The 26,220-nt window shown below is 46.7% G+C and overlaps 1 protein-coding gene across 1 annotated transcript; it reads right to left on the reverse strand.

Moving 5' to 3' along the window:
* Positions 1–130: 130 nt before the first annotated feature.
* On the reverse strand, positions 131–26,220 carry LOC101120810 (glycine receptor subunit alpha-4). Its single transcript, XM_027963563.3, has 9 exons — positions 25,793–26,220; positions 21,734–21,864; positions 21,392–21,459; positions 20,516–20,739; positions 20,307–20,389; positions 18,104–18,244; positions 15,018–15,232; positions 9,394–9,543; positions 131–3,039 (listed from the first exon to the last, which is right to left on the reverse strand). The coding sequence occupies exons 1-9, from the start codon at positions 25,861–25,863 to the stop codon at positions 2,749–2,751; spliced, it is 1,374 nt and encodes a 457-aa protein (XP_027819364.2). The 5' UTR covers positions 25,864–26,220; the 3' UTR covers positions 131–2,748.

Genomic DNA, 26,220 nt, shown 5'->3' on the forward strand with positions numbered 1-26,220 from the left:
TCAAAGAGCAGCCCAAACTAAAGAGGAGATGAAGGTGCTGATAGCCTTAATAACAACAGGAAAAATAAAGCCCTTTTCTGGAAAAATATATGTATAAAATATTTAACTGACATTAAATATTAACAATGAATTAATGAAAACACAAAACACTTTATTTATGTAGGAAGTTTGTTCCCCTTTAAAAAATATGCTGTTTTAAAACTAAAAATTATTTCATACATGATCCAGGCAGAAAGTAGTGTGGATCTCTAGCAGTGAGTATTGTAAAAATGAGGGTAGATAGAAGAGACCTCCAAATGAGTCTCATTATTGTCTCCTGCCAATTCATTGTATGAAGGGTCAAAGTTCAAGAATTCTACGATTGAATGGATTGCTAGCTGTCAGACCCAGTGAGACCCAGCACCCCCCCCCTCGCCCCCATATTTGTGTGGGAAGGGTGAGGAAAATGAAAGCCATCTGCACCTGATTCTGACACCCTGTGTCTCCCTTCTCCACTTGCCAGCTCCGATGGGGAGGGACAGTACCTTCCACCTGGCATTGCCTCTGAGCTGCTTTGTGGACTCCTTTGGGCTATTATGTTGGTTGGTACTTTGGCTTCTTTGGCTCCCAGCACCAGCTGATGCCCTGAGCTGAGTCCCAGTTGGGCAGGCTCTATTGCTCAGTGCTGTAGCTGTCTCCAGGGCATTGTTCTTGAGACTTCCAACAGGGCAGATTTGTGCAGTTGGCCCATCTGGACAAGATCTACAACAAGTAGAGCTCTGTGCAATAGGCTCATCTCCATAGTCCACCCCCCACTACCCCCGCCTTCGGGCTGCAGTAGCCTGACACCCCAGCCTGACCATGGAGAGTATCAAAGAGATACTCTCTGCTCCTTTCAAAGGGGTATTGCTTGTGGCCTCTCATTGATTGGCACTACCTGGGCAGAAATGGGAAAACAGGGATTCTCTGCCCCCTCAATTTAATCTCCTTTCTTAAACCAGTCCTTTAGTTTGGAATTGCCTTGGCCACCATAATTAATATTTTCAATAAGATTAATTTCTGGTCCAGCTATCCTGGTCAGCCCAGAATGCTCGCCAAAAAGCCAAGAGACAAGAGGAGTATCTCCACAAAGAGCAAAGGGCAGACAAGCTCAATGGGGAAAGGGGGGAAAGAAAGCTGAGCTCTTGGTTTGTCTGTAGGATCTGCTTTGGTCATTGGATTTATTGACTGTCAATTTTGAACACCTGTTTTTAAGGAAGGGAGAAAGGAGGAAGTGAAAGGGAGGGAGGAAGATACGGGGCAAGGGAGAGATAGAGAGAGAGAGACTCAACTTACATAGTTAGTTATTCTAGATTCAGAGAAAAAGACAAGATGTTTAAGAGATTGTTTGATCACTTCTGTCTTCCAGCTGTTTAGCCCTGCACTTTAATCTTCCTTTTTACAGTTCTTCCCAGTTGGATCATTTCAAAGGACTCAGAGTAACAGGCCCATGCTTCCCCGTGTCCCAGTGTCAGGCCTGAGATGAGCCCTTCCACACTCTTTCTATTCTGATATTTTTGGGTAGCTTCAACTGACTGCTCTACCTCCTTACTGTGGAAAGAGAAGGGAAATGAGAAGGATTAAGAAATACATCCAAATTATGGTTTTCTAACTTTGACAACTCCATCCTGACCTTGGCCAAGTCAATGTTTGTCCAGGATAGAGATCTTCTATATACATAGTTCCTTCCCAGGAGTCTCGTAGGCCGCTTTATCCTGGGCAAGGTTGCATGGTATTATTATTTGCTCACTGAAAGGAGGTGAAGGAGCAAGTTGGAAATGAGAGGTCCTGGGAAATAAAGAGACTTTAGAGAAAAAGAAGAAACGAAAAGTCCAGGCAACAGAAGACTCTCTGAGGATAGTATTCTAATCCTCCTAGGCCCTATCACCTTAGGCTCACTTTTGTTGAAAGCTTTATAGCATCATCAAGTAACTTTCTAAAAGACTAAGCATCTTTCTCTTTTCATACTCCACAGCAGTCAAACACACCCTTCCATGATGCTAGCTAGTTAGGGAATACAATAAATATTTCTGAGATCAGGAAATTTGGGTAGATCTGGAAAGGTGGTCTTTCTGAGAGTCCAAGATTCCTGACCCCATTTTAACAGTGTTGAGGTTCAAGGAAACTTGAAGACCTCTCTGTTGGGTTGTATAGCAACACCCTACCCCAGTGTAGCTGATGACTGTTCCAAGCTGAGTAGTGGGGAATCTGTCCCCTTGCCTTCCTCCCAGGGTCAAGGAAACATGACTAAGTCACACAGGGCAGCACTTGGGGATGGGAAAGTTTCCTGTTTGACCCGTGGTAGGAGGGACAGAGGTCATGGTAAAGGTCAGACTTTGGGTAGGAGGTGGCAGGGCAAAGATTGGTGCAGGTTAAGATGACAAATGCCAGAATCTAGTAGCAGTGTTCTGAATATCCTCTACCGGAGAACTGAAAGACAGAGAAGCTCCAGTCAGGGTTATCCTGGCCACAAAAAAATAGCCAAACCTTACTTTCATGAGAAATGGGATAGTATGCAGAAAATCTGGATGAAGAGAGGTGAGCCATCTTTCTAAGTACAGCCACCATTGGCACCATGCATTGTAGCTCCACAAAGCTTTGGGATTGGCTGTTGAAGTTCTGAGTGGGAGATCAGGAAGGAGCTGCCCAAGCCCTTGATGGAATCTACTGGAGAGGGAAAGCCCACAAGGGGAAAGCAGGAAGCCAACAACTGGACTCTTAAGCTCCTATTCACAGTGCCTGGTGGATATCTTCTGACCGTAGCACTTTATAGACAACCCAGTAGAAGATGTTGAAGATGAGGAAAGTAAAAGGGAAGACAGCTCGGGAAATGGTGTCAATCCTCTTGGCCTGGTCCACGTAGAGTTTTCGCATGGTTTCTCCTTCCCTTAGACGTGGGGCTGGAGGTTGGGGGCTATAAATGCCAGAACCTTCCATTGGACCTCCATCCCTTGCCTGCAGGCAGTGGCCCAGGCCATAGCCACGGAAATAAAAGCGACTTTCATGGATGATATCTTCCTCCTGGAATTACATGGAAGAAAAGGCAGAATTTGAGGTCACAGTTCTAAAGTAGAAGAATAGAGACCACACCACACAAGTATCTCAGGCGATGCTATGCAGACAGGGTAGGTGGGCACACAGGCTCAGCGCATGCTTTTTTATGGTCACAGAACTACTCACAAGATCGATGTACACTAAGCAGCTATACGTGGCACGTATGGTATATGTTTATGATTCCATTTGCAGATAAGCCTTGAGCTGCCTTTTTAAAATGCATAACATCATTTAGAGCCATCTACAACCCAGGAAAGTGCCAACTCACTGTGAGAGGCACATCTCAATGTCAAGTTATCTCTGACTGGTAATAAACAGAATAAACAGAACAATGAAACCTTTAGAAAGCACAGCTGAGATAGTGAGACTTGGAAACTTGACTTTGATGACTTTCAAAAGCTGCAGAATTATTTCTCCTTGTACATAGTATCTTTTAAAAAATGTTTATCTCTGAAAATTCCAAAAGTTTTAAATAACCTAGTGGGTTATCCGAATTAGGGTAAAGCTGATTATGCTCTTGCAGATGTGTGTACTTCTAGGGTAACATTTATTACCCAATACACATTCCATTCATGTGCAGTTCGTGAATTCTGATGAACACATTAACATTGAAGAGGTAAATTTTATCTAAGCATTAAGTAATGTAGCAGACTACACAAAGTTCATTTGTCCAATAAAAATGACAACTGACAACATTAAGTAGCTACAACACAGCTGGGAGTCAGGAGGTAAGGCCAGAAAGATAGGTGGTTAGAGACCTAGAGAGAGATGCAGAGGGAGAAAGAGAGGAAAAAGAAGAGAGAGAGAACCAAAGCCCCTGAGTGATCAATAGAACTTTACTCATATAAGAGTCTTTCAGGGCCTAACTCAGAGCCTATTTATTGTTGGTTTCTATACAACCTCAACCTGCCCCATTTTGTCTCCTTCTAAAGGACACACTGCCATCACAAGTGGTGGTTCACAACCTGGAAATTAGACATAGGACAGGTAAGTATATACTACAACCTAGGAATACTTCATTCAGAGATGGTTATAATTTTTTAAAGTATCAATGTTTATAGCAGTAAAAGCTTCAGCTATGTAAGAAATAACCTCTTGTGGGATGGTACCAACTATCTTCTCAGTTTGCCCAGAACTGAGGCCTTCCTGATACTTAGGACTTTCAGTACTAAACAGAATAAGGCACATGTCTATACTGAATGGATATGACAGATATGCATAAAATTAGACAAAGTAGATTTCACACATGCTATGCAGTTAGAAGGACATCATAGGGTCTTTATCCTGGGACCTCTATAATTATAGTAAACCATTTCAAAATGGCTTCATCAGTGAGATGTTGGTGTGGTTGGTCCCATTAATCCTTGATTATGATAGCACTAGAAGGCCTAGCCTGTCACTGGGCGTCAGAGGTGGACAAGGTCAGGTCAGAGATTTGTTAACAGATCCTATCTCTTTCTCTGCCTGCTGCAGGCTCATACGTGGGAAAGGACATCAGTCTGGCTCACTGCTGTGTCCCCAGTGCCTAGCACAGTGCTGGCATCTGATAGGCACCCAGTAGATATTAGTTGAATGAATGAATGGACTGATGAGCCACACGCGGAATACAGGACAGGGAATGGCTTTGTTCTCATGAAGCCAGCATCCTCTCAGGATCTCAAACTGAAGAGTCTACTTAGAAGAGAATCTTAGCTACAGAGTGCCTGGCAGAAAAAAACCAATTGCTTCTTGCCCCACCTCTGCACAATGGCCTAAGGCCCCTTAAAAAGAATGGCATCATTGGCATAGGGAAAGGTATCTCTAAGTCTGCCCACCAGAGAGCCTTGCTACCCAATCCTTGATTTTGCCAGCCTCTGTGAAGAGAGTTGTACATGTGTGCGTGCATGCTAAATCACTTTGCAACCCTATGGACTGTAGCCCACCAGGCTCCTCTGTGCATGGGATTCTCTAGGCAAGAATACTGGAGTGGGTAGCCATTCCCTCCTCCAGGGGATCTTCTCCACCCAGGGCTTGAACCTGCGTCTCCTGTGACTACTGCATAGCAGGTGGATTCTTTACCCCTGAGCCATCAGGGAAGCCCTGTACACGTGTAGGCCAGAGGCAATTCACCCTTGTGGTGGTGCTTTGACCCTGAGTTGTTGTGATGGGGAGACCTCAGCTCTTTCGTCTAAGTTCTTTATACAACCTATCACCATAGGCCTCGGCTCACCTCACCTGTATTCTGTAACTTCATTTACACACTGTTTCTTCATGACAGGTTGTGCTGGATCCATTTTACGGATGAAGAACCAGAGGTAAACAAAATATCACCCAAGTAAGTGAAAAATGTCCCTTGGACTGCAAGGAGATCAAACCAGTCCGTCCTAAAGGAAATCAGTCCTGAATATTCACTGAAAGGACTGATGCTGAAGCTGAAACTCCAATACTTTGGCCACCTGATGCAAAGAACTGACTCCTTGGAAAACACCCTGATGCTGGGAAAGACTGAAGGCAGGAGGAGAAGGGGACAACAGAGGATGAGATGGTTGGATGGCATCACTGACTCAATGGACATGAGTTTGAGTAAGCTCCGGGAGTTGGTGATGGACAGGGAAGCCTGGTGTGCTGCAGTCCATGGGATCGCAAAGAGTCAGACATGACTGAGTGACTGAACTGAAGTGAAAAATGAGGGAGTAAATAAAATGAAGTTTTCTTTTGCTTTCCAGTTCAGAGTCCCTCAGACTCCCTGTTCCCCATTGCTCATCCTAATCCCTGTAGGTCTCCAGCTAGAGGATACAAGCATGGAATGTATTTGTTTGCAAAAAGCTTTGAAAGAGAAAGTTAAATCCAACTTTTGCTACTTCTGTTTCTATAGATCTAATTATTTTCCCTTTTATCCAATCACAGTAAACCTAAAGAGAATTATTTGGAACTATTTTTCAAGCTGGAAAAAGCTATTTCCCACAGAAGAGGAAAAAAAATGTCCAATAGTATAAGTCACCCTGGGCTTAAAAAAATTTTTTTTTAACATATTGTAGTTTGGGTAGCAAAGATGAGTGGACTAAAATTCAAGGGTGAGGGTCCTGAATTTGGGTATTGCTTATTTAGGCCAAATTCAGAGGTGTGTGCGTATTTGTGTGTGTGTTGGGGAGGGACAGTGGAGAGTTAAACTCCACTTTGTGGCTGTCATGCTTCCCAGGTGGCGCTAGTGGTAAAGAATCTGCCTCCCAGGGCAGGAGACACAAGAAACACGGTTGGATGGATCCCTGGGTCAGAAAGATCCCCTTGGAGAAGGAAATGGCAACCCACTCCAGTATTCTTGCCTGGGAAATCCCACGGACAGAAGAGCCTGGCAGGCTGCAGTCCATAGGGTCACAAAGAGTCGGACATGACAGCACATTAAGCATACTTGCGGCTTCCACGGCTGTTGAGATGGAGCATTTTTGTGGCAGATGTCTATAGGGGAGGAGGGCTGGGGGACTAGAGAGGAAACATATTCCAAAATCAAGTGGGGATGGGAATGTACAGTGTGGGAGATGAGCTGTGAAGATGGGAAGGATGGATCGATATTGAGTGATTTTATTGAAGTGAAGAGAGGAGATTGGAGAATGGGGAAGGGTCCTGGGAGATGGGAAGAGGCACGCAGGGTTCTGGGACCAAGTTCCTGAGAGGACTGGGGAGTATTTTAAATTTCTTCCATTTCTCAAGTTATTCTGTTGATAATGGTAAGGCTTTTTCCTCTGTCCATCTTGAAAGAGCCCTTGCCAACAAGTCGGCAAAGATTGGTGGACTGGATTCTGCGGCTGCTGTGTCCAGAACCAAGTGCCACGGCCTGTTGAGGTCAGAAAAAATGAGAAACAGACCCTTCTGTGTGAGGCTTCTAGACTAGCTAGGAAGACAAAGCAGAAATGTCTAGGAAAAAAATAAGCTATCTTAGACTGTGACATGGAAGGAGACCACTACAAAGTGCAAATGGATGGTTGAGATTTGGGATTTGAGAAGAACAGGATGAAGGCTGGAGCTTGATGAACAGCTAGCTGACTTCTGGAATACTCCTAACTTGCTCTTGGCTAAGGGATCCTTGAAAATCCTATGGAGTCTCTCTCTCCCTTAAGAGAGCTCTTCTTAGACTGAAAATCACTTCTCTAGCTGGAATAACAGGGTCCAGAGAGAGGTTCTAGAAATGAATCAACCCTGTATTAAGTTTTTCAGCCTGCTCAGTGACCTCCAGGATTTGGCTACATTTCTCCTGGGATAGCAATGACTGTAGGAAACTCAAAAAGGGACAGAACTAATGATTCAGGTAATGGTTTTCAGGTTTTATCTACATTAATCAAAAGCCTGGGCCACTTTAAGGCAGGATCCAGGTGCCTAAGCAGGGCCCAGGCTGCTGTCATAACTATGTCATAATTGAGCACTGATTATGATGGGCTTCATTATGACATCAGGATCACCCTGTATATGACCAGGAGGGGATAGGCTGTGGGCAGTTGGAGGTTGGAGAGGTGCAGGGAAGGAGGTGGGTCAAGTGTCACCCTGGAGTAGCTCTACAGCAACCGCAGCCGTCTTCTGTTACCAGGACACCTGTAGAGGCAATCTAGCTGGGAAAAGAAGTCTGGAACGGGTTGGCAGACTGTTCTTTTCTAAGGTAAGCATGGAGAAGGCACCAAGATTAAAACCCCTATGAAGATAAGATTTGGGTGCCTCTGGGCAGGTTTGACACAGCTAAAGAGGTGGGAGCAGTTAACTTAGAAAAGGGTACATCTGCTTTCCTTGCCCTTCTGCCAAGGCCATATGTTTTTCCCCCGAGCCTCTGCCTAGGATGCTGCTGCTAAGTCGCTTCAGTCGTGTCCGACTCTGTGCGAACCCATAGACGGCAGCCCACTAGGCTCCCCCGTCCCTGGGATTCTCCAGGCAAGAACACTGGAGTGGGTTGCCATTTCCTTCTCCAATGCTTGAAAGTGAAAAGTGAAAGTGAAGTCGCTCAGTCGTGTCCGACTCTTAGCGACCCCATGGACTGCAGCCTACCAGGCTCCTCCGTCCATGGGATTTTCCAGGCAAGAGTACTGGAGTGGGGTGCCATCGCCTTCTCCTAGGAGAGGAAAGGCTTTTAGGACTCTTGCTCGGTCCTACTCAAGGAGGTGCAGTTGTGGATCACTCCACCAGAGGGCGTGCTTCCCAGGCCGCAACTCAAGGACTGAAGCCGGGAAAAAATTGATAAATTCCGACGAACCACTAGATGAGACAAGAACCCTGCCCTCAGCAGAAAGGGACCTTAGCAAGGAACATGAAATCCCGGAGGTAGCTTTTGAGATATTTTTAGTGCAGACATATGGTAAGGGCACTCCAGGAGCAGCTGAAATGGGAGGTGGGGCTGTTAGGTAGAGAGAAGAACCTTAGTGTTAGAGTGGCCCCAACAAGCTAGAGCCAGTTCGCTTAGATAGATCGTTGTTTTGTTTCCCCACCCAGAGATCATGTGTGCTTTAGTGCCTCCAGATTAGGCAGTAAACAGGGAGTTGGAGCTCAGGATATGCCAGAACTCTGTGTGTCTGATGATTAAGTGAAGCTTATGTAGCTCAGCAAAGGCTTTTAGTTTTGCTCATAATTGGGCACTTCCTTCTGTGACAGTGGCTCAGGCAGTTCTGTTGTCATGACAGCGTACCTAGCACCTACTGTCTGGGCAATGGGGTGGGGGGGGGAGGATGCACCGCCTCTGTTGTCATGAGGACAAGATCCCTACTCTGCTTCCCCAGGTGATCACAAACAAGAACGGGAGAAAATAACAAGTCATGCCTAACAAATCTGATGCACCCAATGGAGACCAAGGCAAAGAAATGAAAGAGCCAGAAGATGCAAGTGGTAGTGTTTCAATTCCAGGTTAGTTATGTTGGGGACCCTTTTATAATGCTCCCCTAGAAAGGCACCAATGCCTGACTTGAATCTTAACCACCAATCAGTATAGGACAACCTGGGGTACCTTCCTCCTGGGTGGGAGGAGAGTCAGGAGCAACCACTACTAATTCTCAAAGCAATCTCGTGGTAAGTCAGTCAATAAGGTTCTAATATTGGCTAATATATTTGCAGTGCTTACTATGCAGGAGAATCTGCCCATGCCCTTAATTTACTCTGCTAGACGAATGTCCTATTGGACAGATAAAGAAATGGAATCAAAAAGGTTAAAGTACTTAGCTTATTTGTGACCAGCCTGGGACTAGAATCCAGGGTTCCTGACTGCCTGTCTAGTCCTTGCAGTCTAGACTGAGTCTTGGTTTTGGGGAGGAGTAGTAGGAAGGAAGGAGTCCAAAGCAGAAAGGAAGTGGGCTCCTCCCTAGTTATGCTCACCATGCGGTGGCGCCTCTGCCTTCTTCGAAGTCGAATGAATTCCTTATGCTGACGAGAGACGAAATTGACAGCAGCGTATTCCAACAGGGCAGCGAACACAAAGAGCAGGCACACGGCCATCCAGATGTCGATCGCCTTCACGTAGGACACCTGCAACATCCATCAGTAGAAGAGTCAACCTTCCTCGAGTCCTTTCACGGCCTCTTTCGTGGATTACCAGCCTGCATCAACTGCCTGCTATTCTGCAGCTTTATCGTGACTTTCTTCTCGTGTTTAAAGAAGCTTTCCTTGATATGTTCCATTATCTGAAGGACTGTGTCAAAAAGATCAGACTACCCGTTATGCTTCACCCCTCTGCCCTCTTCACCCTCCACTTCCAGCTACTTTTCCTTCCTGTACCTTTTTTCCTTCCTTTCTTTCTCCTTTTTGAATTTCTGCTTCTGCTTCTTATTGTCCTTTTCATTCTTATCATTTTCTGATTCTTTTCTTTGAATAAAAAGCAATGAACATGAGTGCTGGATTTCTTTGCCTTCTGTTCTCTCCTGGGATAACACAGCTGTGGTGGTAATTGGGCAGGGTGTGTTATTCACAAGTGAGACATATGAGGACATTCGAGGCCAAGAAGGGGAAAGTCTTAGCCAAGATTACCCAGTGAGAAGATGGCACTAGGGCTTAGGGATTCTGGGCATCAATTCAGCGATGCTGTGAATTACCTAGGTTGCAGTCTCAATACCAGACTATGAGTTCCTTCCTTTCCTTCCTCCATGTCTATTCTTCCTCTGACACTATGCTTTTTCCCTGCCATTCTTTGCAAGAGACACTGGTGAGGATTTGAAATGAGTGGAGAGCAGGGGCCTCATCTCTCATAATGAAGAGCAGAACAGGGTAGGGATCCCAATGGGGTGCACCATCCACCCCCTGCTATGGATGCTTCTGTCATTTCGAGAATGCTGGCTTCTGCCTGTCCAGTCCCTAGTGGTCTCCTTTACTACCTGCCTTGGTAGCTTTCAGGTACCATCAGCCCTCTGTATCCATGGATTCTGCATTTGAGGATACAGAGGCCAAATGTAAGGGACTTGAGCATCTGCTGATTGGGGTATCTGCAAGGAATCCTGGAAGCAATCCCCCAAGGGCACTTGAGAGGTAACTGTACTTTTCTCTCCCATTTCCTTTGTGAAGATTAAATGCTCACTTCTCTTGAAACAGGGTTGTGGCTGGGTGGGACCAGAGGGGAGGGCAGAACTCAGGTTTATGAAGTCCTTCCACTTCCTCAATCAGATCACCTCCTTACAAAGTTTTGAGTGGCTAAGCTCACCTTATGGGGCCCCCCAGCAGGAGTAGGATTCATGACAGGCAACTTCTGTCACCAGCCTCTGCTATGTTGGACATTGAGGATGCTGCACACTCCAGGTAAGGAGCAGGTCTCACAAGAGAAATCTTCCACCTCAGTAGCTCTTAATCAGGGCTGACCCCCACAAACATCTTCCCCCCCCCCCCCCCCGCCACCAGGGGCTTTTAGAAATGTCTAGAGACATTTTTGGTCACACAGTTTTAGGGTGGTGCTAGCAACTGGCTTCTAGAGGCCAGGGATGCTGTTAATATCCTACAGTGCACAGGACACCACCCCTCCCCCCGCCAACTCACACAACAAAGAAAAATGATCTCAACCAAAATGATGATAGTGCTAAGATGGAGAAACTCTGCTCTATTTCTTTTAGGCCAATTCTATTGAGAGGATAGTGGTGGGTTGCTAGGCAACCCTGATTAAGCATCCCTTGGTGTTTCCACTTTGCCACCTACAAAGAGGGCCTCCTATTTCATTTACCATCTCCCAGTCCCACTGTGCCCCCAGGGATAAGTAAGTGCTATGAAAATCCACAATGAGGTAATGACAGGGGAGGTCCATGAAGGACTTTGGATCATCAAAAGAAAAGGACACCTTAAGAGGCAAGAAGAAAGTCTTGTTAACAATAAGTGTCAACAATGTACCTTAAATATCTCTGGAAATCATCCACTCACTATCCTGACTCATCTGAAGGATTGCAACAGCTTCCTAAACAATCTCCCTGCATCTCTGCTGGCCACTTACAATCCGTTCTTCAAACAACAGCCAGAATTTTGCTTTCAAAATGTAAGTTTGATCATATCACTCCTCTGCTTACAACCCTTCAGTGGTTCTCCACTATCCTTCTGATATAGGCAGTGCCCCCCTCGGCATGGCACTTAGCCCCTGCCTACTTCTTCAGCTTCACCTTGTCCCTTGCAATCTATAACCCTGCCATGCTGATCAATTTCAGTTGTCTCCCAAGGGAATCATCTCTTTGTATCTCTCCTTCACCTTGATGATTTTTACTTAAATGTCCACTTTAGATACCATATCCTCTGGGAAGTTTTCCCTAATCATCCCGGTCTGGGTTGATTGCCCCTACTGGATGAGCTCAGGTTACCTGCACCTGAGCACCCATCAAATAGACCTGGCTCTTTCCTCCACTAGATTGTAAGCTCTTCAGTGGCAAGGACTATTGTTATCATGTTCGCTGTTCTATCTCCAGTGCCTTGCTAAGAGTCTGGCATATAGTAAGTAGCTTTTGAATTAATGAAGAGGTGGATGGAGTATTTGTCTCTGCTAGTTCTGTTTGCCCTCTTAGCCTTCTTTGTTACTACCTGCCCCAAGAGCTGTGGGCCATTTAGATGACAGAAGTTTGAAAGAATTGGGTTCCTCCTCCCTGTTTCAACTTTAGGTCTAATCTGTCAGTCTCTAGTAGAAACTTCATTAAAACCTTCCATTATACACTGAACCAACTGGAAGTTGTATAGATCAAGAGCCCAGCAAAGAGACAATGATGGGTGCCTTTGGGAGCCCTAGCCCTCATAAAGGCAAAGATGGAGTGGCTTCCAGTAGCATGGGAAACTGCCATCCCAGTTGAGTTCCCTTACAAAGTGACCCTCGGCTGCTCTCATCCTGGACACTAGAATAGTATTGGGGGTGAGATTGCTGTTGCTTTCAAAAGCCCCTGATCTGGCCCCACATTTTCCCTTGGGGCTCCCATGAAATCTAATGTTGCACAAACTCAAGAGTGAGCAGAAGCTCTCTGACTTAGTCCCTTGCTCTGTGGGGCTGGCCAATGAAACTTTTTAGTTCAGGGTCTATGCCTGCATACTTTGCCATTGGCCAATGAGGCCAAGAAAAGGTCATCAACATAGAGAACAGACTTATGGTTGCCAAAAGGGAGGCGGTGTGGTAGGGAAGGACTGGGAGTTTGGGATTAGTGGATACGAACAGGTATATATAGCATGGATAAACAACAAGATCCTACTGTATAGTACAGGGAACCATACTTAGTATCCTGTGATAAACCATAATGGAAAAGAATATAAAAAAGAATGTCTATATATGTATAACCTAGTCACTTTGCAGTACAGCAGAGGTTGGCACAACATTGTAAATCAACTATACTTCAATTATATATGTATAAAGAAAAGGTCATCAAAATCTGATGAGGAGATACCAAATACCACAACACCACCCCCCCCACCCCACCAAACCAAACCAAACCAAACAATCCTCCAATAAAGTACATTCTTTCTATATGAGAAAACAGAATGATTCCTGGGAGCAGATGGATGGTGTTTGCTCACAGGAGGGGACTGGAGAAAGGAGTTCTCTCAGCAAGAATAAGGCATACACTGAAGCAACTCCCTGAGTTAGACGAGAATCTCCTTATATGGCAGCGGCAATAAACTAGGGCAGGGTTCTTAGGTCTGAACTACTTTTCTTCCTCTCGTCTTCATGCAGGGCCACTACCACAGCCTCATCCGGCCCTGCAGCCTTCACCTAAGCCCAGTCTGCCTCTCACAGCCTCTTCAATATCCTTGCCATTTAGAAAACACACTTACAGGCCTACCTCAGAGATGTTGTGGGTTTGATTCCAGATCACGACAATAAAGCAAATCGCACAAATCTTTTGGTTTCCCAGTGCATGTGAAAGTTACAATACACTGTAGTCTAGTAAGCGTGCAATAACATTATGTCTAAAAAGACTATATGTATACCTTAATTTAAACATACTTTATTGCTAAAAAGATGCTAACCATCATCTGACAACTCAGGGTTGCCACAAACCTTCAATTTGTGGGGAAAAAAAAAGCAGATATGCAAAGCACAATACAATGAAGTGCAATAAAATGAGGTATGCTTGTATAGGAAATTATCTCTGACAACTTTCCCTGTGACGCGATCCTAATCTCAGCTTTGTCACTGTCTGTCCCTAGAGGAACTTAGGATCATCTCAAAGGTTTCCTGGTGATTCAAAAATAATTGAGAGCACTACCAGCTGCTTTAGGTCTAGGTCCACTACCCAGTCCTTTCCACCTAGACCCCTAATAATTACAACAATAACTAACATTTATTGAGTGATTATTATGTGCCAAGCACCATTCTCTCTGTTAATACATTATCGTATATATTTCTTGCAATAACCCTATGGAAGAGGTAATATTCCCACGTTACAGGTGAGAAGACTGAGAAGGAATTTATCTGAGATCACCATTAGGAAATGATGAGGCTGGGACTTCAATAAAAATCTACCTGTCTAAAAACAAACAAACAAACAAAAAAAACTACCTGTCTCTAATCTCCTGCTCTTAACAACTATTGCCCCACCACCTCAGTATATAGGAAATTTGTAAATTCAGTCTGAGTGTCCAGATCACCCCCTGTTTAAGTCCCCAGTAAAAGTCTTCTTGGGAATAAGCACTGGGAGATATGAGATCACAGGGCCTGGTTTCCAACAAAACAGAGCAAGAGGGAATATGTTCACTATAAGAGCCATAAAAACTGTGTTGTTTTGCTTTCCATTATTTCTCCATGGCATAGTACAATGCCTGGTACACAGTATGTGCTCAATAAATATTTACTGAATGAATGAATTAGCTTGCTCCCTGATAGTCTCAGAGCCTTGCTGACTTTAAGGACATTGAGGTGATGACCTCTAAATTCTGTTCATGAAGACATGAGGCAGGGAAAACCTGGGTCCAGTCCCATCAGCATAAATCTCTCTGTGTCATCAAAATATCACCTGGCCCTAGAAAATCTGTGTCTACTGACTTTAATTGCTATTTGCAGCCTCAAAGTTTACTCACCCCTAAAGAAGGAACATCGTCTCTAGAGCTCTTCATGATAGTATCTGATTTCTGACATAGCGAGAAACAGACGTCAATTTAAAATCCTTGTATTTCTTTGATTGTTCCTTATGAAGCATGACCTTGAGAAAGTCATTCTATCTCTCTAGGCTGTAATACCCTCATCTGTGCCAGGAGGAAATGGGGCTTTCTACTTGCTGAGGGTCTTTTGATCTTGGACATGCTAGTATTTCCTGATGAAAGTCAAAGTCAGCACTGTCTACTCATTCCCTAGCCAGACAGCATCTGCAATCCCAGTCTCCACACTGTTTGCAATGTTATTAGCAGTGTGTTCCAGGGAAAGAGAATGCAGGACACCTGCTCTTGCTTGATGGCTCTTCTCTACTTTAAATCCAAGGAAAATAGTCAGTGGGAGGGAATGGCGGAATGAATGGGAAATGGGGAGCTCTGTGGCAAGCAAGGTCCCTGGCATGTCTCTTCACCTTAGGCAAAGAGGCCCGGGAGCCAGAGCTCTGAGTTGTCATGGTGAGCACAGTGGTGATGCCTAGGCCCACTCGGGCAGGGGCAGCATCCATGTTGATCCAGAAGGAGACCCAGGACAGGATGACGATGAGTAGGCTGGGGATATACATCTGAATCAGATAGTAGCCCATCTGTCGTTCCAGGTGAAACTTTACCTCGATGCAGGTGAATTTCCCTGCAAGGAAAGAGGTGAGGTGTCAGGCCGCAGGTCCCCAGCCAGCAGCTGAAACTGAGAGGCAGGAGTAGGGCAGCCCTATCTCTGTAGACCAGCCTCTGGGCACCTAAGCTGGGTCAATAATTGAGCCTTTCAAAATGGTCCCAGGTCCCAGATGTATGTTTTGATGAAGCTCTCAGAGTAGCCAACAGAGACCTGACCTCTTGCTCCAAGCACTTTAGTTGCCAGCAGAAGGCCTTCCCCTGAAAGAGGATTAAAAGTGGGAGGACTCCAAAGCCAGGCTGTATGGGTTTAACTCCTGAAGCTTCTGCTAACTGTGCGACCTCAGGTGAAACACCGAAGCTTTTAAAGTTTCAGTTTCCTTGTCTATAAACTAGAATAACAACAATATCCATTCCATCACTGGGCAAGTGTAGGAATTAAGTTAGATGATGCATTTCAGGTGTTGAATACGTAGGCAGCTGGTACTATTCTCATGATTAACAAAGCGATGAGCCTAGACTCCACTCCAATCTCAGCATCCTTGCTGGTGTGTCCTGAAACCCCTGAAGCTCTCCAGCAATGATTCACTGAGATAAACACTGCCTGTGTCTTAAGCAAGTAAGAAGAGCTGGATAGCAAATATCTGGAAACAATGTCCAACAGAGACCAGCTCTGGACGGTGGGCAGCGAGTTCCCAGACAGCATTAGGTAGCAGCGTCCTATTCCACCAACAAAAAGTGTGTTGGCCCCGGGCACACGTACCAATGCTCTCCTCCTCCTCTGACAGTCACCTTCACTTTACCCTGCTTCCCACGCCCCAAGGCTAATAAAACACTAGCTCAGAGCTTCCCCTGGCAGTAGATGCTTAGGATAACCAAGGCAAAAAGCAGACGATACGTATATTGTTCTTTCACTGTGGCCCAGTCTTGCTGTTAGCAGGCCTGTCTGATTCCTCAAGGTTAGTGATTTCATCAATGACTGACTAAGACTTGTCGTGCGTGTGATGCTGTGATCTCCCACTGTTGCCTGAGTCCACCTCACTTCATCCCACCCCAGGCTTCTAGCCATGAAATGTTTTTGGTATCCATATTTTCTTTCTTTTTCTTTTTTTCTTTTTGATGATAGCGGTTTTGTTTTCCATGACAAAATTAACACCTGTTTAGCATAGAAAAAATGTGAGAGGTAGAGAGGGAATAATAATATTCACAAACTGACATTTATCAAGCCCCTGCTAAGTGCCCTGACTTTATATAGTTTATCTCATTTAAACCCCATAGCAACTCTTTGGGGCAGGTAAAATGATTATTTCCCATTTTACAGGTAGCGATATGGAAGCTCCTTTGAGATTATGTTTCCTGAGGGTTCCCAAATAGTAAATAGTGTGGCCAGAATTCAAACTCAGCTCTATCTGATTCCAAAGTTCTTGCTCTTATCGCACTGCTTCAGAAACACTTGGTGCTATTTTCTTCCAGGATTTTAAAACAAATGCTTTTGGTTTGTTTCTTTCACCACAATAGAATCATTCTGTGTATACAACTTTGAATCTTAACCTTTTCCACTTGTATTTTCCAATGTTGATATAAGCACCTAGCAAGCATCCTTTTAGACCTCTGGATAATATCCCAGCAAGCAGATGTACTATGTAATTTATTTAACTTCTGCCCTATTGGTAGATATTAAGAGCAGTTCTGAGTTTTTGCCAGTATAAACAATGACCCAGGAGCCCTCTTGGGGTCTCAAGTCAATATGATTTTTTGGAATATTTCCTTAAAATAAATTCCAAGGAGTGGAATTCCTGGATCAATAGGTAAGGAAAAAATTTAGGTTCCAGACTAAAGTTTCTTAGTGTGCCCCCTGGACCACATGCATCAGACTCCTCAGGAGTCGTGTTCAAATGCAGATTTCTGGGCATCACTCCAAGCACATGTAATCAGAATCTCTGAGAGGTAGAACCCAGGAATCAATATTTTAACAGGCTCCCCAGGGAAATATGATGCACAGCAAAATTTGAAAACCATAAGTCTATATACAAATTGCCAGGTTTTTTTTTCCTGAAAAAGTTTATACCAATTTCCACTCCCACCAGCATTTTCTAAGTTCAATGGCTCATTCCTCTCCCCAACTATCTGCACCCCTACATACACAAACACATATCCATAGGCTTGCACCCAAAGCATATCAGCACACCATTGGAGGGACCCAAGATCTCCCTTCTTCAGCTTGTGGCCCCTATCTCAGCATCATAGCTCTTCACGACAGCCAAATGGTCAGTGGAAATGAGGAGCCTACAGTGATTAGGGAAGCTGCAAAAGGAAGGTGCTCAAGCTGGAAAAGCAGCTGCTCTTCATTTGCAGAGCCAGTTTTCACTCCTGGGAAGCCATGTCAGTTCATGAGGCTTGGGCACTGGAGACAGTGGCAGGGAGTGTGGACAGGAAGCCAGCTGGTCCCTGAATTCTGTTCTCTCCTGCTTCAGTGCAGTCATTGAATACTGCCAGATGTAGAAATTCCTCACTTTACACATGCAGTTGGCCTCAGGACAGATGGAACACTCCTGCCACTCACTGACACAGGACCATTTGTTCTGCAGCATATGATAGGGACAAGAATACGGGCTTTGGTGGTGGAACGTGGGCTTTGAATTGAAATCAGTTATTTACTAACTGTGGGACTTGGATAACTGATTCAATTTCTTAGAACCTCAGGTTTTTCTTTCTGAGAAATGGGACTGATCACCACTACCATAATGAGATAAGACATATAAGAAACTTAGCAGGCCATTGGGCACAGATTGGACCTTCAATAGAGGCCAGCTGCCTTGCTCCTTTCCCTCCCATTTGGAGGCCCTTTGTGCAGCCCACAGCCAGTAAGATCCTAGGTTTTTATTTTTACCTGTGTTGTAGTGCTTGGTACAGTAGCCTAGATCCTTCTCATCCCGCAAGATAAACTGAGGCAGAGTCAACCCCTCGGCCACTTGGACAGCAGGAGCATCTTCCAGCCACTCAAACATGAGGTCATTCATAGTGTAGCCAACTGAAAGTGAAAGAGATGGCAGAGGGCTGCAGAGCGTGGGTGTTGGTTGAGGGTAGGGAGAGGATTAGAACTGGCAGGAAAGAACAGATGAGGAATAAGGCCTGGGTTTTAGGAGTTTCATGCTCATCTGGGAAAGAAAAACCATTCTGAAGAGGGTACTTGATCAATTGCTTCATGTGCCCAGCCTAAGTGGGTAAATCAGAAAGATTTCAGATTCCTCTCCTACCTAGTTCTCAAGCATTAGAAAGTCCCAAAGAGAAATTATTCTGACAGACCTAGAAAGCACATCAAAAGGCTTGGAAAGATGTCAAGGAACCCAGCTGGGAACCTCCTGCCCCATCTCAAACCCAGGGGAGTAAGCATGTGTACTGACCACATACCTTGAGCTGAGCCAGCCTTGGAGCTGGGGCTTCTGCCACTTCACTCCAGGGAGGAGAGAGCTATTTATACCCTGCCAGCCATGCATGGGCCAATGTGCATACCACAGACTCCTAGCCAGGGCCCTGAACTGGGGCAAACTGAGAGCTAACATCAAAAGTGCCAAGTTGCTCATGGAGAGCTAGAATTTCATGAAGACTCTTGCCATATAGATGACTATATTCACATGTTGGGTAGAAATGGGAGCAGAAACACAAAGGCTCACAGACGTCCAGTGTAGGGGCCTTGGCCCAGACTTCCCCTTCTCTAAAATGTTCCACTTACATTTCAGAGGAGGTAATGAGGACTTGGACGTGAAGGTGGTTTATGAATTCTAAAAAGCGGACCACATAGGACAAATTCTATCCATCACTATTATTATATGTAAGAAACCGACAGACAAGACTTTTTCGAGGATCAAATGCATAACTCCTGATCTCGCAGTCTCACTTGCCCAGGAGATGGCAAAGAAATGGACATGGGCGATGTCCAGCCTTGTCATCCTTTAGCTTCTCTGCACTTGGGACAGCCCCTGCAGGCTGTCACCCTATGCCCTTGGTAGCCCTTGGCTGACCTTGGTACCCTGGGCACTGTCTATGCCTAGAACTGTCCTTTCTCACTTTTCTACAAAAGTAATCTGTACACACTGCTATATGTAAAATAGATAAACAACAAGGGCCTACTGGATAGCATAGGGAAATATGTTCAGTGTCTTTTAATAACCTATCATGGAAAATAATCTGGAAAATAATACTATATAATGGAATCACTTTGCTGTACATCTGAAACTAACAAAACATTATAAATCAACTATGTGCTGTGCTCTGCTTAGTCGCCCAGTTGTGTCCGACTCTCTGCAACCCCATGGACTGTAGCTCATCAGGCTCCTCTGTCCATTCTCCAGGCAAGTATACTGGAGTGGGTTGCCATGTCTTCTGCCAGGGGATCTTCCCAACCCTCAGATCAAACTCAGGTCTCCTGCATTGCAGGTGGATTCTTTATTGTCTGAGCCACCAGGGAAGCCTAAGAACACTGGAGTCAGTAGCCTATCCCTTCTCCAGGGTATCTTCCCAACCCAGGAACTGAATCAGGGTCTCCTGCATTGCAGGTGGACTCTTTATGAGCTGAGCTACCAGGGAAGTCTAAATCAACTATACTTCAATAAAAAAAAGTTGCCTATGTTCACAAAGAATCAGGGTTCAAAGACTGCCCCATCCCTGCCAACTCTAGATTTGTAGAGGCATCTTGAATATGTTAACTCAAAGGAAGTAAAGGTAGAATTCCCGCAGGCACTGTGAGACGGAACGTATCTCTGGACACAGGAGGTACTCCTCAAATGGCCCTCCGCATCCAGCCCAAGCACACTGGTATATAAGGTTGGTACCTTTCCACCCTCCAGCCCTGTAGGGCAGCCAGACCTGCAAATAGTGAGGGAATGGACAAGCACATTAGACTGGGTGTTCAGGAGCTCTGGCTTCTAGTCTTACCTGGGCCAAGAGCTGACTGTGTATGTTTGGGGAAGTCCATCCCCACTCTGGGCTGCCCTTCTCCTGTCTGGAATATCACAGCATGGGGTTGACTATCTCAGGCAACTATCTCAGTTGGTGTCTCAGGCATCACTCTGTGACTTTCTAGGGACACTTACAGCTCTCCAGCTGCATCGTGCAGGTCTGGATGTCCATGGGGAAGTTCTTGAGGTCCATCGGGCAGGACAAAATGAGAGTCAGCCTGGCAGGGACAGGAAGAAAGAAGCCAGGCTGGCTGAGTGTGGCCCAGCAGAGCACAGCGACCTCCCCCCCACCCCTCCACCTCTGCCCCTTGCCCCGAGTTCTCCTGGCCATCTGCCAGCTGCACCTGATGCTGTAGAGCACGTTTCCATTTTTGAAGATGCGCAGCAACTTGTTGTCTGTGGTAACCTCGTGGAAATTGGCCCCTTTCTCATTGGCAAAGAACAGATCTGGCTTCCAGATTGAGTCCAGCATGGAGGGATCGAGGTCCAGCGAGTCATCAGGATATTCTCGGTAGGCCAGGCGAGGGTCGTTCCACTGCTGTCGCAGGAAAACATTCACCCGGTAGTCCTGGGAGGGCACAAAGATGGGCCCATCAGAGGCAGTGTTGTTGCAGGGACTAGCAAGCCTACCTGCAGAGGAGGGCCACGAGGAGGAAAATTCTGGGAACACATCTCAGGAGCAGTGGGCATTTTCCACTGGAGAAGGAGCCTGCCTTGGGCTGATATGGCAAAGATGGGAAGGGAAAAGACATCTATTAAGCTCTTACTATGTGCCTGAGTCTTTGCTAAGTGCTTTCTTCATATGCATCATCTTATTTAAATCTCACCTCAACCCTGAGAGGAGAGTGCTGTTATGATTCCCATTTTACAGATGAGGAAACTGAGACAAAGAGAGGTTTCAGTAAATCTGCCTAAAGTCATACAACTATTAGATGGTAGAGTCTGAGATTGAATGCAGGTTTTTCTGATTAAAAGCCTGTGCTAGCCATCATGCTATCTTCCAAACTCGACCGTCTGCTGCTTAGGCTAGTCTGCCTTTAGCCACAAAAACCCTGGGCTGGGGAAAGATAAACTCCTAGTGACCACCTTTGGACATCCCATGGCTTTAGCCATGACCCTGAAACAGGGAAAGGATGGCAGAGGAGAGACTGGCTTGCTATCTGGTGGGCTTCTCCCATTCACACTAGAGAGGAAGGGGGGGGGGCATGGAGATGCTTTACCATGGTAGTCTCGGTGACGGAGCCAAAACTGTTGATGAAAATGTTGCAGGTCACATTCACAGGCGGGCCTAAGGGTAGCAAAGCACAGCCGCATTGGTAGAGCATTCCAGGAATCTGGGAGAAGATTCCAAGCCTGCCTCTCTGAGCTGGAGGCCAGGGCACTGCTGGGAGAAGGCAGTGCCTGGCACACAGACCCACGGTGATGGGGTGGTGAAGCTCCTCTGAGCTGTGAGTGCTAGACCTGTTCCCCAGCCTCCTGGCTCTAAGGTAGGCAATGGGGGTGGCTCAGTGTCCCCAAAGGGAGTGGGGAGGGGGAGGTTTTATAGGATGAATACTTCTTACCTTTAAAATTAGGCCGAATCCTGGCATCATACCCAGATGTTCGCCCCATAAGCTTGTCCAGGAAATCAGAGGGGGACATGGGCTGGGACCCCTTGGTCCCAGGTTTGACTTCCTCTTTTGCCAAGGCCACTCTGGACAGGAGAGAGTTAATCACTGAGATCAGTTGTCTGTGCATGTGTGCCAAGTTGCTTCCATCATGTCCAACTCTTTGTGACCCTCATGGACTGTAGCCTGGGGCTTCCCTGGTGGCTCAGCAGTAAGAGTCCACTTGCAATGCAGAAGACGTGGGTTCTATCCCTGGGTCAGGAAGATCCCCTGGAGGAGGGCAGGGCAACCCACTCCAGTGTTCTTGCCTGGAGAATCCCATGGACAGAGGAGCCTGGCAGACTACAGTCTGTGCGCGCTCAGTCATGTCCGACTCTTTGCAACCCCAGGGACCATAGCCCACCAGTCTACCACATATATTAGGTCTTTTTGCTCTCACAATGTTCATGTTATAGGCCAAAAACTGTTATTTCCATTTTACAAGTGAGTAAACTCCTTCCAAAGAAGGAGTGATCTGTGGGACTGTAAATCAGTGCAGGCACTGTGGAAAACAGTATGGAGTTTCCTCAAAATATTTAAAGTAGAACTACCATCTGATCCAGCAATTCTACCTCTGGGTATTTATCCCCAAGGAAACTGATATTTGCACCTCTCCCATGTTCATAGCAGCATTCTTTGTAATATCTAGGACAAGGAAAGCACCCAAGTGTACATCAACAGATGCATGGATAAAGAAACTGTGATATATACATACATACATGCAGTGGAATATTACTTAGTCATAAAAAAGAAGGAAAATCCTGCCATTTGCAGCAACATGGACAGACTTGGAAGGCATTATGCTAAGTCAAATAAGTCAGATGAAGACAAACGCTGTATGATCTCACATATAAACATGGAATTTAATACATAAATAATAGATAGATAGCTAGACAGATAGATCAATCAATCAACTAACCAAAAGAAGAATGACTTGCCCAAAGTCTCACAGCTGAGGCCTCATCCAGTGTTCTCTTTCTGATGGTGTCTTGAACACACTCAAACATGAGTGACAGAATTAATGTAGCTGTGGCAACACTTTGTACATCTGGCCTAGCCGAGGATGGGAAGGGCTCAAGGGCAACTGACACCCCTAAGAATTGGTTTCAGTTGTTTGGCCTTCATGCTGATCTCTCAAGGGCTAGGACCCAGCTTTTGGAGAGGGCAGTTTGGCTTCTGCTCCAGCAAAAAGCTCTGGACCTCGGTCTAGGCAGCTGCAGGCAGATGAACTTGCTTTCGCAATAACATAGGCAGAAAAAAGCAGGGCTCTAGGAGCAAGGGAAAGACTCCCAGTAAAGAAGCCATGCTGTGAAAGTCAACTCCCATCTTATCTCCCTAAGAGCTTCATTTCAAGAAAGGGCCAGTGTGCTTTGGCCTAACCTAGAGGCCAGCCCTCTTCTCCCCCACAGGTTTTCCTCTAAGGGGAGCAAAGTTTCTCCCATATGCCTGCTTGTCTGCTTAGCAGCCAAAAGCTAGACCAGGGACCAGGAGTTCAGCAAGGGCTTGAGGGCAAGGGTGGAGCTGAAGCTCGACTCCTGGCTGGGCCCTTGTGCCTCCTGCTCCATCCTGCTGTCATCCCTAGAGCCAGCTCCCCTGTGCCAGGAGGTGAAGTGACTACTGTCCTGGGTCTGAGTCTCCTTTGAGCCAGCGGGCTCCTCTTTCCCAGTAAATCTATGTACCTGCCAGTGACTGATAGAGTAATAAAAATAGCTGAGGCACCATGCTAAATGCTTTATGTAGTAGAGTTCTCACATCAGTCCTCTCAATAAGTACCATTATTATCCTTTTATAGGTGAGGAGTGCAAGATGGAGCAATTTATTCATGATCATACAGTTTCTAAATGGTAAAGCCAAGATTCCCACCCAGAGCTCTTGACTTCAAAACTAAGCCTATCCATAGAGGTAAAGAACAGACGTTTGGACTCAGTGGGAGAAGGAGAGGGTGGGATGATTTGAGGGAATAGTATTGAAGCATATACATTACCATATGTAAAATAGATAACGAGTGGGAGTTTGATATATGACATGGAACCCAAAGCTGGTGTTCTGTGACAGCCTGAAGGCGTGGGGTGGGGAGGGAGGTGAGAGGGTGTTTAGGAGGGAGGGGACACATGTATACCTATGGTTGATTCATGTTGATGTATGGCGAAAACTATCACAATATTGTAAAGTAATTATCCTCCAATTAAAATAAATAAATTAATTAAGTCTATCTACTGCAGTACTAAGATACGAGCAGCCCCAGGCAGGCTGCCAAGGAGCCAGAGATGGGGAAGGTCAGTGGCAGCCTCACTCTGATCCCTAGAGTCCTGCATTCTCAAATCCCAAGAGCAAGAGGAAGCTCTTACCCTGGGAACAGAGGCCACTTGGCCTTGAGCAGGGGTTGCCAGAGCAGGTGGCTTAAGCCTGCTCTGAAAATCCAAGGAGGCGCTGGTACAAGCTGAAGTCGTCCATGGCTTCACCATGGGACACCCACACTGGCCAGGTGCTGCTGCTGGCCGCCTGCCGTCTGGCCCCCGCCCCCAGGGAGGCCACGTGGACCCGAGTGTGGAGCAGCCAGACCCTTGCCACCGTCCTCAGCCCCACTCTCATGTCATCTCTCCCACTGGCCCCAGCCCCAGGACCCTGGGACTGGCTGTGAACTCAGCTGTCTGGGGCCCCAACCCCCTGGGAGCCCATCTTTTCCAGGGCTACCTCATTTGTGGACCTGAGAGCAGGGTCACCGTGTGTAGACTCTCCTTTCTCCCATTCATTCCTGGAAAGTTCCAAACACTGGCAGGACTCAGGAGGCTCCAGAGCTGGAAACCTTTCTCATGGAAGGCCCTGGGATGGGGTAGGGGAGAGAACTCCAATTCTGTTATTGGGTGCCCGAGTGACCTTGGCCAGGTCACCTGCCCTCTCTAGGCTTCAGTTTCCATAGTTCAGTGAAAGACTTGGACTCAAGGCTTCCTAAGGGCTCACTTGCTCTAATCACCTAGGGGGCTTTGCTGCCACCAAAGCCTGGGCCTTGGTGTAATTTCCCCTCCACCAGGGCCAGCGAATGCCAGCTGGGTGCCCTCTTCTGCCTGCATCCTCATATCAGCTCTAGCTGAGCTGCCACTGCCATTCTACTTTGGGCTCCTTTTCACTCTGAAGAAGTTTCTTCCCTCCCTGCCAATGCCACTGAATCCCTGCCTGCCTGCCCACTCACGTGTCTGCCAGCACATGAGAAGGAGGCTCCTGGGGTGCTCCCTGAATGAAGAGGAGGATGATATTGCGGAGGCACTCACCCACCTCCACCTTGGGAGGCACTCTTCTGACCAGTTCAGCCCAGGGCACAGCCATCTTTCCTCTAGCATCCTCTGTCCACCTAGCTTCCCCTGTCTACCTAGACTGCCCCCTCCCCCAACACCAGCTAGTGAGAAAAGTGGGAATCGGTGGGGGGGGGGGCATTTATAGGGAGCACAAAGCTTGTCTTGCCCCAAAGCCCAGGAAATGATGGCCACGTAGTACCACTCCAGGGAGCAGCCAGGTGCTCCCTGGGCAGGGTAGGGAGAGTGCAGAGGGCCCAGCTTTGATCAGCCCGGCTTCATCCTAATGTGGTTTGGGGAAAATCCTGACTCGTTGTAACCTTTTGTGTGAGCACCTGGCAGAGGTTGGTGTCATTTTTAAGGATTTGAGGGGCGTGTGGTCAAGTTGGGAGGGAGATAGGGTTGGAGGGCAGGACAGATGGCTTCTGTTCAGGGGCTCATTCCCTAGCCCCTACCCTGACCCAGGAAGCTCTCACCCATGCAGAAGCCTTCCCATCACCTCTGGGGCTTTGACATCCTTCACGAAAGGCTCCTGGGATCTCAATGGAGGTGAGTGAGTCTGCCTCTGGAGCCATCCTATCCATGGGCTTTTGGCAAACTTCAAGGAAACTCTGCCGGAGCCCCAGTTGCCCCCCTCCCCAGCCCGTGTTTGCATGCATCTCCTTCTCACCCCCACTCAGCTCACCTGAGGAGGACCTGCCCTGGCACGGTCCAGAGGAGAAGGAAAGAGAGGGTTACTGGAACGAGAGTTGTCATCCTGTGGGGACCCTGGAGTCCTTTTCTCAGCCTGGCTGCCAAGGTGAGAGGGGATACCCCGGGCAGGAACGCGGAAAGTACGGATCCTTCTTCCTGCTCAGGCCGCTCTCGCAGGGAACCTGAGGGGGGCCGGGCTAGGAGTGGCGTGCTCTCTCCCCACTTCTCTCTTCTTTGCCCCGTCCCTCTCAGACAGGGGGCCAGAACTATTCCCCTGGAAGTGATTCTGACACAGATAACCCTACCGGCTCCTGCTTGAGCTCGCCTGGGGCTCCGGAGGGCCTCAGCCTGCCTGCCTGCCGGGGTGCTGAAGGAGATTCTTTTTGGGAAGCAATCACTCTCTAAACCCCGGAGAGTCTT

The sequence above is a fragment of the Ovis aries genome, chromosome X (genome assembly GCF_016772045.2).
Source record: "Ovis aries strain OAR_USU_Benz2616 breed Rambouillet chromosome X, ARS-UI_Ramb_v3.0, whole genome shotgun sequence".
Taxonomy (NCBI): domain Eukaryota; kingdom Metazoa; phylum Chordata; class Mammalia; order Artiodactyla; family Bovidae; genus Ovis; species Ovis aries.